The 17116-nt window shown below is 44.8% G+C and overlaps 1 protein-coding gene and 1 long non-coding RNA gene across 13 annotated transcripts in view; one reads left to right on the top strand and one right to left on the bottom strand.

Annotated features, from left to right (window-relative positions):
• The window catches only part of LOC101084354 (zinc finger protein 705A-like), a 31432-nt gene extending 18994 nt beyond the window's left edge, over nucleotides 1-12438 (top strand). For 6 of the 11 annotated variants that reach the window (XM_006930542.4, XM_019828206.2, XM_019828207.2 and 3 more), the window contains 5 exons: nucleotides 7177-7262; nucleotides 9018-9144; nucleotides 9865-9960; nucleotides 10428-10510; nucleotides 10951-12438. In XM_006930542.4, the coding sequence (XP_006930604.1) occupies nucleotides 7251-7262; nucleotides 9018-9144; nucleotides 9865-9960; nucleotides 10428-10510; nucleotides 10951-11598 (966 nt within the window). In that variant the 5' untranslated portion in view covers nucleotides 7177-7250 and the 3' untranslated portion in view covers nucleotides 11599-12438. Of the gene's footprint in view, nucleotides 1-4567; nucleotides 4743-6165; nucleotides 6176-6549; nucleotides 6587-7176; nucleotides 7263-9017; nucleotides 9145-9864; nucleotides 9961-10427; nucleotides 10511-10950 lie in introns of all 11 variants that reach the window. The other 5 variants (XM_019828205.2, XM_023252301.2, XM_006930543.4 and 2 more) reach the window with 5 other exon arrangements.
• Nucleotides 1341-11060, bottom strand: LOC123384743. 2 transcript variants are annotated; one of them, XR_006596234.1, is made up of 3 exons: nucleotides 10930-11060; nucleotides 4849-10548; nucleotides 1341-1868 (listed from the first exon to the last, which is right to left on the bottom strand). It is a non-coding gene; the product is annotated as an uncharacterized LOC123384743 (long non-coding RNA). The 2 variants fall into 2 exon arrangements; XR_006596235.1 differs by having other exon boundaries at nucleotides 1341-1789.
• Nucleotides 12439-17116: the final 4678 nt, after the last annotated feature.

Raw genomic sequence — 17116 nt, 5'->3', positions numbered from 1 at the left:
GATCTAAAACAGAAGGCTTTGTTTATATGAATTGTTCTCTCACTACTTTTAACATGAATTGTTCTCTCACTACTTTTAACATGCATCATATCTCTCCATATCCCATACAGTTTATGGAGACCCGGGGACAATAATGAGCCAAGCCAAGTGTTTTTGCTGTCCTCAGCTCACACAGCTCTGAGAAGGAGACAGTCAAGGTGGCAGTTGCAGGGAGGTGTCCTAAATGCCCTCCTGGGATAATGGGGAGGTTTGGCACCAACATTAGACTGAATGTTCAGGGAAGGGGATCCCATCTCCCAAAGGGGTATGATATGTAATCAGATTCTTAAAGGGGAAGTTCAAGAATGCCAAGTGGGGGATGGGAAGGAAGTTCTAGTAAAAGGGCTGTGCACGGTGAGACAGTAAAGCCAGCTGGCCGGTGGCCCATGAATGAGACAAGTGCCTGTGAGGCAGATGATTTCAGTTCAACCAGGGATAAGTGAGTGATGAATCTGGCCGTGTCTGATGGTGACCTGAATCCATATTAAGAATCTGTCTTTAGCTTATTGGCCACTGTGTCACATTTTCAGGGTTCTACTCCTACATCAGGATCCCTGGTGTACTTGTCAAAATGCAGACTCCCAGCGTCCACCCCAGACCAAAGGGAAGACTGTGACTGGTGTTAGTCAGGAGCCTCATAAGTTTGGTGCTCATGTCGGGCTATTGTCTTCCTCACTGCTGCACTGTGGCTATTTAATTTTTTTTAATTGTGCTCAGACAGTGGTATCATGGCATTGTCAGCACTTTGTAGAATATAAGGTAGCTTGTTTCTTTACCGCTTCCTCTGTGTTAACAGTTCGCTGTTATTTACTGGGCTCTATGTCTATAGAAGATCAGTCTATCTGGAAGACCATGAAAAAAGACAAATACACGTGGGAGACGCCAGATGTAAAAACATGGGCTCAGGGAGCTGTGGACAGTGGTTCACATTTGGATCCAAAACCCTCCGCGCCCCGTACTCCTGCCTACTTAGCTGCAGCTGGCCTTTACTGCTCCGGATACAAGTAATTACAGCAGTGACTCAGTGTGAAAACGTTACACTCATTAACCCATTTTTACCTCTCAATAGTCCTATGAGGGAGTAAAGGCCATCTCAATTTAAACATCACCCAGCATGTGGGGGAGCCTGGCTGGGGCCCCAGCGGGCTGAGACCAGAGCCTTGGCCCTTGACCTCTGAACAGTTTGGCTCCAGCAGGACCTGGTTCGACGTTCTTTTGGCCTTAGGACACTAGCTTTTCATGGTGATGATAATGCCGGTGATACTGATGACAAGGATGAAAACAACAATTTTTTCTAAATCAAAAGCTTGTATTTAAAATGTATATTGCATGATTTTTCTTCAAAAACAATCTGTTCTTTTGGATCTCGAGATTTCCGTGTATCTTAAGATATGTCCTACTTCTTTGAAACTTATTTTCAAAAACAAAGCACATCCTATTTATAGTAAAATAAGTAATGAAGCTATGTTATTTATTCTAGAAAGCCTTAATACTTTGAAGCTTGTAGGGTTTTACAGTTGTTAGGCATCAATCAACTGAATCTGATGAAGAGACCTATGCTGATTTGTTTTTCTATTTCCTGACAGTAAAATATACACACTCTAGGTAGCCAAATATATATTTTAAGCTCAAATGTTTCATTTATCTGGAGTCACCAGGATGCTCACAGCCTGAGAGATGTCACATGATGAGTCCTCTTGAAAATAAAGAGCAGCATACAGCTCTCGCTTTAGCTTCTGTCCAGTGTTGCCTGTAACAACCCAAATCCACAAGATGGATGAAGATTGCTTTTGAGACCTTTAGAAGGATGACGAGTTAACCTATGTAATCTGTTGGTGAAACAGACAACTATATCAGTGAAACACAACAGGGAGCCCAGAAGTATACCCACACAAATACAGTCAACTGATATTTGACAAAGAAATATAATGGAGAAAAAAAGCATTTTCAACAGTGAGAGGGCAGGTAATAACTGAAATTCATATACCAAAAAAAAAAAAAAAAATCTAGACACAGACATTATACTCCTAAAAACTTATCTCAAAATATATAACATCTAAATATAAAACACAAGACTATACAACTCCCAAAGGAAAAAAATCAAGGTGACCTTGAGTTTGGCAATGACATTTTGGCTACAACATCAAAGGCATGATCCATGAAAGAACTGATAAGTTGAACTTGATTAAAATTAAATACTTCTGCTTCAATACTGAAGAAAATGAGAAGACAGAGCCACAAGCTGGGAGAAAGTATTTCCAAAACACACATCTGATAAAGGACTTAACCATAATATAAGATATTCCTAAAACTCAACAATAAGAAAATGACCAACTCCATTCAAAAATTGGCAAAAGTGGGGTGCCTGGGTGGCTCAGTCGGTTAAGCATCCGGTTTCAGCTCAGTTCATGATCTCGCGGCTCTTGAGTTTGAGTCCCATATCAGGCTCTGTGCTGACAGCTCAGATACTGGAGCTGCTTCAGATTCTGTGTCTCTCTCTCTCTGACCCTCCCCCCCAGTTGCTCTCTGTCTCTCTCTCAAAATAAATAAACGTTAAAAAGGGGGGGGGGGATCAAAAGATCTGAACAGCCATCTCACCAAAGAAGATAGAAAATAAGCATATGAAAGTATGCTCAACATCACGTCATTAGGGAAATACAAATTAAAATAAAAACGAGAGTACCACTGCATGCCATTAGAATTCTAGGGGAAAATCCAAAATACCAACACCACCAAATGCTGGTAAAGATGCACAGCAACAGGAACTCTCCTTCATTGCTGGTAGGAATGCAAACTGGTACAGCTGCTTTGGGAGATAGTGGGAGGTTGTTTTTTTTTTTTTTTTTACAAAACTAAACAAACTCTTACCATGTGATCCAGCAGTCATGTTTCTTGTTTATCCAAATGAGTTGGAATATGTAGGTCCACACAAAAACCTACACGTGGTTGTTTTAGAACGGCTTTATTTGTAATTGCCAAAACTTGGAAGGAACCAAGTTCCTTCCTTCAGTAGGTGATGGATAACTAAACCGTAGTATAGCCAAACTGTAGAAATTATTCAGTGGTAAAAAGAAATGAACTTTAAGCCAGTGAAAATGGAGGAGGTTTAAATGCCTGTTACTAAGTAAAAGAAACCAATCTGAAAAAGACATACTGTGTGATCCCAACTATATGACATTCTGGAAAAGGTAAAACTATGAAGACAGTAAAACAATCAGTGGTGGCCAGGGATTGGGTGGTGGGCAGGGATAAATAGGCAGAGTACAGGATTTTTAGGCCAGTGAAAATCTGATGATACTGTAACAGTGGATACATGTCATTGTATATTTTTCAAAACCAGTAGAATTTACAACACCAAGAGTGAACGCTAGTATAAAACTAAGGACTTTGGGTGATGATGATGTATCACTGTAGGTTCATCAGTTGTGACAAATGTAGCACTCTGGTGGTATATTGATAGTGGGGAAGGCCATTCTTTTGTGGGGACAGGAGGTATATGGGAACTGTCTGTATCTTATGCTCAGTTTGCAGTGAACCTAACATGAGTCTAAAAAGTATTGTTAGAAACAAAAAAAAGCATCATCTTTTTTTCCTTAACTGCGTCTATATGATTTACCTAATTAGAAAAAAAAGGCATGCCTCAATTAGATTTATATTGACTGTCATCCAGACTGGCCAGGGTATGTCTTTTGGTTTACGTTACTGATGACGTTGTCAACTGCTTATAAAGACGGATCACCATCGCAAGAGTGATCTGTCTAGAACTAGAAAGAAACTCTGAGGGTCTTTGTGTGGTGGCTGCATCCTCAAAGAGTTGGCTTTGTTAGCTTTTCCATCTGTTTGGGTCTGGGGAAGTACTGGAGAGAATTTATACCAGAAAAGACTGACTCCTGTATTTCAGAGAGGAATTTATAATCAGAAAATGATGGTTTATCTGACCACAGGCATTTGTGGGGAGGTTTCCTTACTATGGGCATAGAATTTCTCTGTCTTCATAATTCAGATGTAACGATCAGAGGGGGACTTGCCTAACTCTACCATTCATAGGTGCATTTTTCCGCATTTAGACCATCGAGAGGGCAGCATAAGTAAATATATAACAACAATTTCATGAGTGACCTGAAAGGGCAGTAGTTCTGTTTAAGTCAAGGCGGAGGGCAAGGGAGAGGCTTACTCTGGTTGGAGTTTAGTGAAAGTGTCTCTGTATAATTGAGATGCAGACTGAAACTGGAGGACGAGGAGTATGGGGCAGGACGTTCGTTGATGGAGGTGGAAATGAAGAATGACACCAGTGGCCAGTTTAGAAATAATAGCAGTGTGTTTGTTGGATGGATGAAGGCATTTACAATACCAACACTCAGATGGAGCCATTAGCTAAGATTCAGACAGAGGAGGAATACATTTGATGTTTCGAGTGGTGGAGTTACTGTCCTGGGAAATATTTCATTTTAGGTGTATGTACGTTTGCAGGCAGAGGTGATCATTCAGAAATGGAATCCAGACAAGAAATTGGTTACTTTCAATTTAGGGACAGCAACAGAAAAAATGTGGAGCAGTTGAAGAAATGCGTGAGCCTACCAGGACATGGTATAAAAGGAGAGCAGGAGCTCACGTGAAGTCTCGAGACATTCCGACAGGATTGAGGAATTCTTTGCAGAGGACATGCGAGAAGGACCGATTGTAGAGGAGACTTAAAGTGTCAGGTAACGGCAGCAAGATGTTCAGAAAAGGAGGTCAGGGTTTAACTCCTCCTCATTTCCATGTAAGGATTTATTTATGGAGACAGTGATATTAACAACGTGTACTTACAAAGTAATCATTGGTGGTCTTTGTAAGTCAGAGGGAGGGGACGACGTGAGTGAGGGACACCAGCACTTCCGGTTCGGCTCTGAAGGGAGGATGGAAGGCCAGGGGCTGGAGAGAAAATCCGTCCAGAGGAGATTTTTGCTTCAAGTTACGAGAGAGATAATGAGCGTCAATGAGGAGATAGGAGATTGTGGAGAGATGGACATGTTTTGGGGAAAGGAGAGTTCATAATATAGTTCTGAACAAAACAGGAGAAAGGAATTCAGTTGGACACACTGGACTTAGAGGCAACAGGACTTCAATTTGATAGAAAAAAATAACCAGTGGACATGAATGTAGGACTTGTGGGGAAAACTGAGGCAGAATGTCACTGTATGTAAATTCATCTCTATTATAGGTTGAATTTTGTGTTCCCAAAAGTCAAATGTTGAAGTCCCAACCCTAAGAGTGTATTTGGAGATTGGGCCTCACAAGTGGTAACTAAGGGAAAATGAGGTCAGTGGGGCGGGCTCGGAGTCCGTTTGGTGTCTTTGCAAGAAGAGGGACTGATGTCACCGATGTGTGCCAAGCAAGAGTGTGGAGACACAGGGAGAGGACGGCTGTGAGCACGCTGGGTGGGGAGGCCTTGGTCTCGTGCAGCGGCCAGATTCATGAGAAAATACACTTCTGTTGTTTAAGCCCCTCGGTTGGCGGTACTGTGTTACAGCAGCCTGAGCAAACTAACACAGTATTGTAGTAGGGAAGAATCCTGTCTTTTGAAAGGGGAGAACGTGTAGATTGAAGAGCCTGCAGATTTGAAGTATTTATGGAGCGTGGAAGAATGATTCACTTCTCCAAGGTAGAGATGCCAGACACATTTGAAAAGCCCTAGGACTGGTGGTGCTGGTGTTAGGCAGGGATCGGCTTCTTTGCCACATGGGTCACATTTGGCCACAGAAAAGGCAGGCGCACGGAAGTCACCTGCTGTCGGTTCCCGCGCACAGAGACCTGAGTGTGGGGTGTGTTTCTTGAAAAAGTAGGAAGAGGATGTTGTAGTAACAGCGGAGGGCTTCTCCTTAAGTCAGAACCGACATGATTTTCCAGGTTAAACCCAGGCATGGGGTGTGATTCTTAAGGAATTTGAGCATGGGAGACAGGCAGAGCAAGATTAAAATACAGAAAGTGTTTTGAACCTCTTCTCTTCAGGTCTTTTGTTAAATTAGTAAATCAATTAAAATCACCAGTTTATTGTGAAGATTAAATAAGTGGATCATGTAAATATCCAAGCAGAGTCACATTTGATACAAATTTCCTTTTTTTCCCTCTTTTTCTGGACCCCAGGTACAAATGGGTGAGTTATCCTATTTTTGCTTATGACACATTGTCGTCATTTTCCCATGAAATACATTTAATTATTATTGGTATTCTAGGGGAGAATTTAGTTTATGAATGGCTTTCTCTGTCTTTCACACACATTTGTGTATATACGTAAATGTGCATGTACGTATACGTGTATGTGTGTGTGTGATGCAGGACAGTACAGCTAATGAAGATTCATATAGAATCGGATTTCAAGGCCTTGTGCTACCACTTAGCTAAAATAATCAAAGAGTAGCTAGATATCCTCCGAACCCCAGCCATTCCAAGTTACCTGAAGGACCTGGAAGGTTGGGACAGTACATAACAGGAACGCTCTGACTCCTATACTCCTCCTTTCTGATGCAGGGGAGCAGAATGAGTGCCACTGATCTCTCCAAATGGAGTAAGTCCTTGAATTGAGTAATCCTGTCATAAACTTAGTTTTTTGACATCCACATCTGGTGGGGGGGGGGGGGTGGGGAGGGGAGGGCAGATCGCAGAGGTGGAGTTGAGGGAGAGCAAAAAGGCAGTGTGGCCCCAGAAGGTTGCCATGGATGCTGGACAACCACTGCTTGTGTAGGAGAATAAAGAAATCTGAGAAAGTCGAGTATTTACCTCCAGATGGAAATCAAACTCGACGTGCGGCCGAAGTCCAGGATCCCCACGCTCTGGAGTCACAGAGAGAACTGAAGAACTCTGGATGCCGTGGGCTGATTGCCATATACACTCAATACTTTCAGTGGTCTTATCCTGAGACATCTATATTTGTATTTTTTGGGGGGGGGGGTGTTTTTTTAGCAACTGTAGTCAGTATTCTTAACTCTAGACTGCGGGAGAGGAGGCGAGTCCTCTGCATTTCTTGTAGAGCGCGCTGCAGGTTGGTGGGGCTGGGTGGGGAGTGTCACATCCAGGTGAAGGTTTGGGGCTTCATGACAGTTCAGACTGGACATTATGTGCAGGACTGCATCTCATGGCTTCTTTCTCCGTCCTCAGCTTTGCCTGCTTAGTGCTTGGACTGCCAGTGAGCGAGGACCCAGAGAAAGACACCTGCATCGGGGTTATTGAAAATGCAGCCACTGGTGAGTGGGGATCGCCTCTTTCCGCTTACAGCCTTGTGCCATCTGACGGGCGGGATTTTCCCATTGGCACGCATATTCCAGGTGCAGTCAGGAAGTATTCAGGGATTTGAGCTCCAGTGAAATCTCCCCAGGACTCTGGGATGGTTCTAATGGGTCAGGAACTCCTCAGTAACTAATAACCTTTCTACCTCACACTAGTTTACTCTCGCCTCCATTAAGCTTATGTATTTACAGAAAAGAAGAAAGAAGTTTTTTCTCTAACTTAGTCTATATCCTTACCGGGAAATGATTCACTCACTAATCACACTGTTGGCTATAATGGTCCTTTGTAAAGGGTTGTGATGAAGAGATGAGCCAGGAGGGCAACGCTGTAGTCCAGTAGGGAGGTGGGTTCTGACAGTCCAGTGTTACAGGTCCTGGTTGGGGTCTTTGGGAGTGAAAGGAGCACGAGAAAAGTTGAGGCCAGAAAAGGCATGAAGGGTCACTCATTCTGTCCAGTTTTAAAGTTTTGAGAGTGTATTTGTACTTTTGGAAACTTCTTAAAAAGAGCACTAACTTTTCACTATCATTCATGTTCCCAGTCACACATTTTGCCTTACTGTAATTAATTAACGTTTTAAGAAAATATTTCTTAGCTGCAATTAGTGTACAGGGAGTATTATTTCCATAACTGTGGCTATATACTCAGGACAAGGGAGTAGAGTACAATTTAAGATCCTGCAGAAACTTTTTAAGAATTAAATAAACCAAAACCAGTCAAGAGACTTCTGTTATCCTTTAGCAGAAGGACCAGATAGGAGACGGTGATAACTGGTGTCTGAGGTCCCAGAGAAGATTGGGATTGGGAGTCCTCGTGCCACAGGACCGGTCAGGCCAGGACTGTCCCCCAGCACAGCCGTCTCAGAGGTCCCTGGCTTTGCTGCTGAGCCTTCTGACCTTGTCCTTTATTATGAACATCTGCGTCCCATAGAGATGAGCGAGACAACACTATTTTTACCAAGTTCTTTATGAAACCTGTTCATTTTTGAAGAATGCTAGAGATGGTTTCAAGGTTCTTGGGACAATGTAAGGAGTAATAGGCAAATGGCTTATATTTAATACACGTTTACTTAGGAAGAACTTCATACATTAGTTTATCAAGTCTTTCAGTACTCGTAACAGTTTATTAAATGTTTACCTATGGGAATGGCGTCATGGTTTAAAGAGACAAGTGACGGTTATTGTTTGCCTTACAGTGAGTCGGTAAAGTTACTTGAAATTACCAGAAAGTGAGTTTTAGTTATTAATTTTCAAGTGCCACATATCAGAAACCATCATTACCAGTTTTTATTTTAGACTTTGTCTTTATTTTACGTATTTACTTTTGTAAATAGGCTTCACACCCAGTGTGGGGCTTGAACTCACAATCCAGAGGTCAAGAGTCACCTGCTGTACTGACTGAGCCAGCCAGGAGCCCCTAGAAATACCAGTTGTCGTTGTTTTTTTTAAAGTTCCAGGTAATATTATGTCACGCTTCACGTGATACCCCCTTATAAAGAAGTTTTATTGCTTCAGACTGGATGTATCTCTGTGATGAATCTGAAAGGCGGCTGCCCATTCGATACTGAGAATGAGCTGACGGAACCCCACGTTCAATTTATCTTTCGACACACCTGGCGCCTCCGCCCCCTTCCTCAGAGCTGTCAGCTCAACCGTCCTACTCTGGACGCCTGTTGGGAGTGCTCGGTCTAAACCGGAATATCCATGATGTTTCAGGAATCAGTGACATTTGAAGATGTAGCTGTAGACTTCACCCAGGAAGAGTGGGCCCTACTGGACGCATCCCAGCGAAAGCTGTTCAGAGATGTGATGCTGGAAAATATACGTCATCTGGTCTCCCTGGGTGAGTCTGCCAGTACGTGTGTATCTGTATGCACGTATACGTATACAGATGGGTGGGTCGGGAGGTAGTCAGTCCATCCGTCCACAGGGATCTGGAATAGCTTCGACGTACCCACTCCACACTCTTCCCTGAATCTTTCATAGACCTTCCTGGAAAAATAAGTTATTTCTTTGTATTTTGCTCCATCTAGTTTGTCACCCCACTAGAATGTAATCTTAGCCACAATTTAATGTCTTTGTTGCTACTCAGTCTCTAACACAAAGAGAACTGGGAACTCAGTATTTCTGAATGTAGAAATAAGCTGATTAAACATTTTCTAAATAATTATTCTGCTCTAGTCACTGTGGCAAGAGTTGAAAGCAGACTAATGAAAACAATAGAACTTGGTTATTCTTGTAGAGCTTATGTTTGTTGGTGCCTGTTTGAAAATAATATTCAGCCCACTCTGGAGATATTCAGTGTGTAATGCAGACTAACTGTTTGGCGTTCTTTGAGCTTGGGCACAGACATCAGCATCCAGAGGTCTTCACTGTTGTGAACACACTGTCTGGATGTCAGTGTTCTTTTCTATTCAAGTTCTGCCTGGGGTGAACTTCAGTGTTGTCCTTGTCCTTCCTCAGTAGCCTGTCCTGGACTTGATGATAATTACTAGCTTCGGGGAAGGAGAGGACTTTTATCAGCACAGAATTCAAAATCCATGTACCTTTTTTCAATGACCAGGGTACCAACATTGCCAGTCAGATGTGATTTTCCAGCTGGAGCAGGGAGAAGAGCTGTGGGCTGAAGGAAGCGGAGCTCTCCAAAGCCAGGGTCCAGGTGAGCCGCAGGGACCTGTGCTTAGTAGGCGACGTGCCTGCTCAGTAGGGAGCATGTTCCTGGAAATGCCGGCTGAAGGTCTTGTCCAGTGAGGGATGCTTCCTAAAATGCGAGGAAGGACACTGGGGCAGAATTCTTCAGTTACCATTATTCCTCGCACGTGACAGGCACAGTTCATGTTTCCTCCTGCCACTGTCTTTTTTTTGGCTTGTAGGGAGAGCATATTCATGTGCTTATCGCAGTTAAATTTTCACGCAGTAACTCACACTGCCTCCCCAACTTCTCTCCCTTAGAATTTTTTTATAATTCAATTTGAAATCTTCACTTGCCAATTACTTAGTATTCCTGGAGTATTCCTTCCCTTGATTTATTTGCCCCCATCAAAGTCCCATGGGTCTTGGTGCTTTTCAACATTTTCATTCTCCTAATGCCATTCGAAATATTTGTGTTTTTTTCAATTGTTTTAGGTGGGGAAAGTGCCCTTAAAGAACAAGACATGATAGCCCCACAGCGTATCAGCAGCAAGGACACATCTACGGTCACGCCAGAGGTGAGTTCCAGGGGTAGTCACCCAGCTCACTCAAAGACCTGGAAATAGGATGTTAGTAATTGAGCACAATAGCCTAATTTACATTAAATTGGGATTAAGCATTTTTTTTTGAGCAAAAGGTTTAATGAATCTGAGCTCAAATCCATAACCTAAGATCTTTAAGAAAAGGTTTTTAAACATTGATCAAAAGTTCATAAACACTGATCGTATGCCTAGTCTTTGAAACATGTTAAGGTCTCCAAAATCAGGTAATAAGCTCTGCGGTTGGGATGCTACAAAAGGGAAAATCTTCATGTATGCAGGGGAGTAACCCATCATGTGTATGCAAGTAATACTGAATTTTGATTGGAGACCATCACTGAACGATTTCTATTCCTATAGAGAAGGGAACGTATGGACATAGACAAAGCTTTACCAACCTTCCACCTCTTTCCCCAAAGCAGAAGTCTCCTTCGCCAGAGGATCCCTTTGAATGCAGTGACTTGGAAGAAGATTTCACTCGCAGCTTCATGGTGACTCGGCGTCTGTTGACTCCCACAGAAAAGACCCCCTGTGTCAGTAAACAGTGTCAAAAATCCGTTAGTGAGTCGTACCTTAATCAACACAAGCACCTTCACACTAGAGGTAAATCATGTGAGTGCCATCTGTGTGGGAAAGCCTTTAGCAATTGCTCCAGCCTGAGGAGACACGAGATGACTCACACCGGAGAGAAGCCCTACGAATGCCGTCTGTGTGGGAATGCCTTCATTCAAAGCTCTGACCTTAGAAAACACAATCTGACTCACACTGGAGAGAAACCGTACGAGTGTCACCTGTGTGGGAAAGCCTTCAGCCAGTCCTCCAACCTCAGACAGCACGAGAGAACGCACACGGGGGAGCAACCGTACGAGTGCCACCTCTGTGGGAAAGCCTTCAGTAAATGCTCTGCCCTCAGACGGCACGAGAGAACGCACACTGGGGAGAAACCGTACGAGTGCCACCTCTGTGGGAAAGCCTTCAGTCAGTGTTCTGCCCTGAGACGACACGAGGGCACCCACAACGGAGAGAAAATAAGGAATGCCTTCGGCAAATGTCCTGACCTCACATGACCCGCGTGGCACGACTGTCACGAAGGCGGGCACCACGTCCACCACAGCGGTTAACGCTGAAACGCGCCACAGGACTCGCACATCGTTCGGTCTCATTCGTCGGACTCACGCAAACTTCTCTGGGAGAAATCCGCCGTGTGCCGTCCACGCGGCAAGACCTTCGGTCAGTGCTCCGACCATAGGCGACAAGAGCGCACTCACTCTGTAAATGCGAGGAAGGGACAGGTTTGCGGCCACGGCTCTGGGCCTCGGCACCTCCGCGCGGGAGAAGCCCAAGGTCGGTAATCACCGTGCACGCCGCTCAGCGGGCACTGGGCCTGCGCCCAAGAAAGCTCAGTGAGGTCTGAGTAGACGCTGGCCCCAGGTGGAAGAGGAGAACGCCCTTGAGGAACACCAAAAATCACACTGCGGTGAAGACTCACGGGAACCCCTTGGCTCACAGAGAAGCCCCGTGGCGCGTGTGAGGACACAGACCCTACAGAGCAGTGTCACCAGCAGAGGAGAATCCAGTGGTCACTCACTTCTTAGCCAACGTTAAAGTTCTTACCCTAAGGACACAAGAGTCGTGAAACCAAAGTGGAGGTAACTTCAGCTAGATTTCACATCAGAAAACTAAGTCGGGGGACAAAAACCTCTAAAAGAGCCTTTTGACGTAGAATTTAGCAAATATTTCAGGATTTTGAGAAAATGACTATTCATGGGGAAAATGTGGCATGTAAGTGCAAAATAGTAGGGTGATCCGGGAATACTGAATGCAGAAGTTTGCAAGAAATTAAATTTTTTCAATAGATTATTACTTGTAAATATTTAAACAATAAACCCTGTTGCTGAAAAATCTAATGTTGGTGAAGTTCTAGTTTTCTCTGCGCAGTTGTAAACGGGCTCGAGCTGCGCTCCTCGGTACGTGGGTGAGACTCAGCAGGACTCCGTGTCTCCCCCTTTCTCCAGCAGTTTCTTCCACACAGATCAGGTCCGCTCTTCCCAACGCGTCACCGTCCGCTGCCTCCTGCGCCCTGGTGGCACACAGCAGGGACACTCGGCCCGGCAGGACCCTACTGGACATTAGTGTAAGCTGCAGGGTTGTCTCCTGCCTGTGCCCCTAGGCGACCACATGGGGCCAGGGAAACAGGCAGTGGTCTTTCCAGACCAACGACATTCCTTGGAGTTTTTCCACGAAGCTTCTTTGGGGGTAGGAGTTCATCCCACAACCATACCTAACATCTGCTCAAGTGAGTCCTGAGTTATGTGCCTACCTGCGCTCCAGAGCCACTGCCGTGCACCCCCAAGCAGTCCTGCAAAGAAAACTAGTACCATAAAATCCCCTAACCTGTCAGACATCACAGAAGACTTTGGCATAAATGTAACGTACTCTTCTCCAAACAAAATGAAAGTTCTCACAGGGGCCGTCTCCCCAGCTTTGGTCCCAGGCCCTGGAAATGCTCTGCCCTTCAACAAACCCTCATACTGGACCTAAACCTCAAGGGGGGATGTTCTCTTCCCAAGCTGCCACAATCCTAAAATCTTAGCCTGGGACCAATTAAATGAGCACATCTCTGGATGGAACTGATTGTTAAAAAAAATTTTTCTGAGAGACAGGGAGAGAGGCAGCATGAGCAGGGGAAGAGCAGAGAGAGAGGGAGGGAGACACAGAATCCAAAGCAGGCTCCAGGCTCCGGGCTGTCAGAATAGAACCCGATGCGGGGCTCAAACTCACAAACCATGAGATCGTGACTTGAGCCAAAGTCACACGCCCAACCAGTGGAGCCACCCGGGCGCCCCAGATCATTTTTAAAAATTACCCACCAGTGATTTTACCCTGCAGCCAGGGTGAGTCATGTGCGAGGACAATAAGCAATCAATGTCCAACATCTTGGCACCCAGGCTGGAGAGGCAGGTCTGTGATCAGGCAGGGACACAGGGAGGTATGAAGGGGACCAATTAGTGATTAGAAATTCAGACCCTGGAGACAAACCTCATGGGTTTTAATTTCCACTGTCACAGCCAGTGAGATCTTGTTACTGAACCTTTCTGTGACTCATCAGTTCTAAGGCAGAACTAAGCTTACTGCTTTCATCTTCAGACTTACTGAAAAGACTGACAACTCGGTTCTACATACACCAAGTTGTTATGACAGGTAATAGGTATTTTGTATTTGCCAGTGACACTGCATAAGCAGAGATGTGAATTTACCCCTCTGCCCTATTTTTATATTGAAGTATTTCATAACCATTCTTAAAAATATAAACAGGTTGTATTATATTTCATCTGTTTATAACTATGTACCTTATCCCCATGCTGCAGTTGATTTTAGCTATAATCCTGAGCCCCAACTAAATTTGAGACCATTTCTGGTGGCTTGGCTGGGAATCACACACCCTCTGCCTGTGTGTCTCCAGGAAGGAAGGGATCCATCCTGGTGCCTCCTGGGGGTGGGGCCTGTGCTAGAGTTGGGACCCCTAAGATTGACGCACACACCCCCTTCTGAGAGGATCTCATGTTCCAAGGGGCTTTATCTCCACCGACCTATGGATGGAAGTGTGCTGGGCCGCTGTACTGAGATCAAGGGACTTCAGGGCAGATAAAGGAAAATCTATGACTACAAGGTGATGGAGTGACACTACTAGCTTTGTCTGGGTGGCACGTTGACAACTTGCTGTAAGGGGAAGTCCCTCACAAGTTGACTCCTTCCAGAGGAAAACAGCTTGGGGCCACCACCCAGAAGGGGAGGCTGGCAACAGAGCTCCGGGCAGGGCGGGGGGAGAGCCATCTTCGCGTCCAGATGAAGTCTCGTTCGCACACGGGGAGTCCCCGGGTCACATCTACGGGGGGCTAGTAGCGCTGAGAGCATTGGACGGTCCACGGTTTACCTTTATGGCTAGTGGCTAGCAGGTGCAATGTCAGTATGCACAGCACGCAGGCTCTGAATGGTTACAAATCTGCTAATCCGAGCTGTTTACAACAATTGGGTGTAAAAATGCGATTTTGGCACTGGTGGGTTTTTAAGCTCATGGGCCTGGTCTGCTGCAAAGAAGTAAAAAATACGGAGACCATCTTGGGCTCATTTATAAACGAGGTGATAATTTCAACTGATTTTTCTTCGTGTTCACTGGTTATTTCTTTTGCCTGCTCAAATCCAGGGTTGGAGCCTTTCGTCATCGTACTCTTCGGAATTGTGCTCTTCGGCTCCAGAACTTCTATTTGATTCCGTCCTATAACTTCTGTCTCCTCACTGAAACTCCCAACCTGGTGAAATAACATTCTTCTGGTTTCCTTCAATCCTTTGAGCCTCATGGAGACACCTGTTCTGAAGCTTCTGTCCAGCACGTGCACGGTCTGTGCTTCCTCAGAGACCGTATCTGTCCGATCCTCTTTTCCCGAGGGTGGGGTATACCTTCTGATTTCTTCACGTGACTCATAATTTTTTGCGGAATACTGGATATTTTGAATATTAGAAGCGGTCCTCAGAAATCAGATTCTCCTACCGTCCCAGGGTCTGTTGTTATGTCGCTTGTTCAGTGATTTTCTCAACTCTTTGTAACGGCTGTTCGGCGTGTGTGGCCCTGAAGTCTGTTCCGTCAGCTCAGGGGTCACCTCGTGACTTGAGACCGATCTCCTTCAACAACCGCAGCCAAAACACCCCGGTGCGGCGCCAGTCACGGCAGACTGACTCTGTAGGCGCTCTCCTCCAGGGCTCGGGCAGGACGTCGGCCCTGTCCCACCCTTCCCTGCACCTGCTCCAGCGCTGATGGTGGACTCGCGTGGTGCCCTCACACGTTTTCCCAGCACGTGTCCAACCGCAGGCATCAGCGTGGCCTCAGATGCCACGGCGCTCGGCAGGCTTATCTCCCAGCGTCCTCCCTCGGGGGCTCCCTGGTCCGCCTGCCTCCCGCCCCTGTGCTCAATCCCTGCAAGTGCAGCTAGTAGATTTCATTGAGATGCTCTTGACGTTGCCAGCCAGGAGGGTCCTTCAGCCCCCAGAAAGTTCTAAGGCCGTTGCAAAAGGAGAGCCCGTCCCTCCTGGAGCCCCCAGACGGGTCCGAACGCACAACTACGATTCCGAGAACGACGTTTGCATTGCCCTGGCACCAGAAGGCTGCGTCGGGAACGTGGGCCACTCACGGCTGCCACAAAGCTGGGGAGTGTGGCACAGTAGGTGGGCAAGTTAGAACATCACACTGCTGTTTTACTGAAATCAAACAGCTTTTGTTCTTCACGAAGCATCCCCCCAATTATTTGAACTATCAATACCTCATTCTCCCACTTAATTTTGCAATTTTTGTTTTCCTAGTCCAGTTCTGTTTCCCCTGGCATTTGAAGATTTTAACTTACCTCTACTCTCTAAAAAATCTTACTAACATTAGGTAAATATGTAGAAGGAATGCTATCTGTTGTGTCCAAATTCCGAATAACCAACAATTTATCCTCAAGGATTCAGTTTCATTTTATTACTTCCTGAAGACCCCAACTAACTGCCTTGTGTTTAGAGACAACACACATCATCATGGCATAACATATTTAAATACCCCACCTTTATTTTCTAGACACACTACAACATAAAAAGTTATTAGCGTGCATTTCTCTGGGGAAAGCTTAATCTATGGCCTATAAGAAAGAATTATGGGAAATACCCTGCTGCCGCGGTTTTGGATTTTTGTTTTTTGTTTTCCCAGGACAAAAATTTAGTAGAACCCGAAACCTACTCCGTATTTTAGTTACCTCCATTTCCAAAACTAGAATACAAACTCCCAGAGGAACTTAACATTGTTTTCTCCTGGTATATTTTACTAACACCCAGCAGGAGAACTCAATTCAAGACTCAGAGCTTTGGCAAGGCTGTTTTCCACATTACACAAATATTCTTGTGGTTAATACCTTTCAAACACTGCTCACATGTCACTCCACAAAGCCGGTCTTAATTCTATCAGCCCAAGTTAGGTCCTGGACCCTGAGACCTTTCACACTACTTGGCTTTCATGTCTCTAGTACAGGTTTTATTTCAGTGTATCACTTCTCTGGAGAATTCTCCTTGAGTGTTCATTTATTCATCAAAACCGTGTACATGAAACATAACAGGCATTGGTCTGAGAGCTCAGGATGCAGAGATGAACACAGAATTATTTCTGACTTCAGAGTCTGGTGGGTGTTATATCCAGATCTTAGCTTGAGAAGCAGCAGTACAAGGCAGAGGTTACAGGAACATATTTAGAACCAGACATTGTCTGAAGACCACGTCTACCATTTAGGAGCTGTGGGGCTTTGAGTAAATCATTTAACCATTTACTAATTGTGGATAATATTTCATAGGCTTTTTTGAGAACAGAATGAGTTAAATCATGTAACGCATTTACAAACATGGCTGGTCTAGAAGAACTCCATGAATATATATTTTTAAAAATTGAGATGTTTCCTTGGAAAGCTTTCTTAAATGTCTCCACATTGTTCAAAATACCACGCTAATACCATGCTAAAGCAACACATTATGATAATTATAAATTTCTATGCAACTAATCACTGTAGT

The sequence above is a fragment of the Felis catus genome, chromosome B1 (genome assembly GCF_018350175.1).
Source record: "Felis catus isolate Fca126 chromosome B1, F.catus_Fca126_mat1.0, whole genome shotgun sequence".
Taxonomy (NCBI): domain Eukaryota; kingdom Metazoa; phylum Chordata; class Mammalia; order Carnivora; family Felidae; genus Felis; species Felis catus.
The sequence above is the reverse complement of the archived record's forward strand: the minus strand, read 5'-3'. Positions and strand labels throughout refer to the sequence as shown.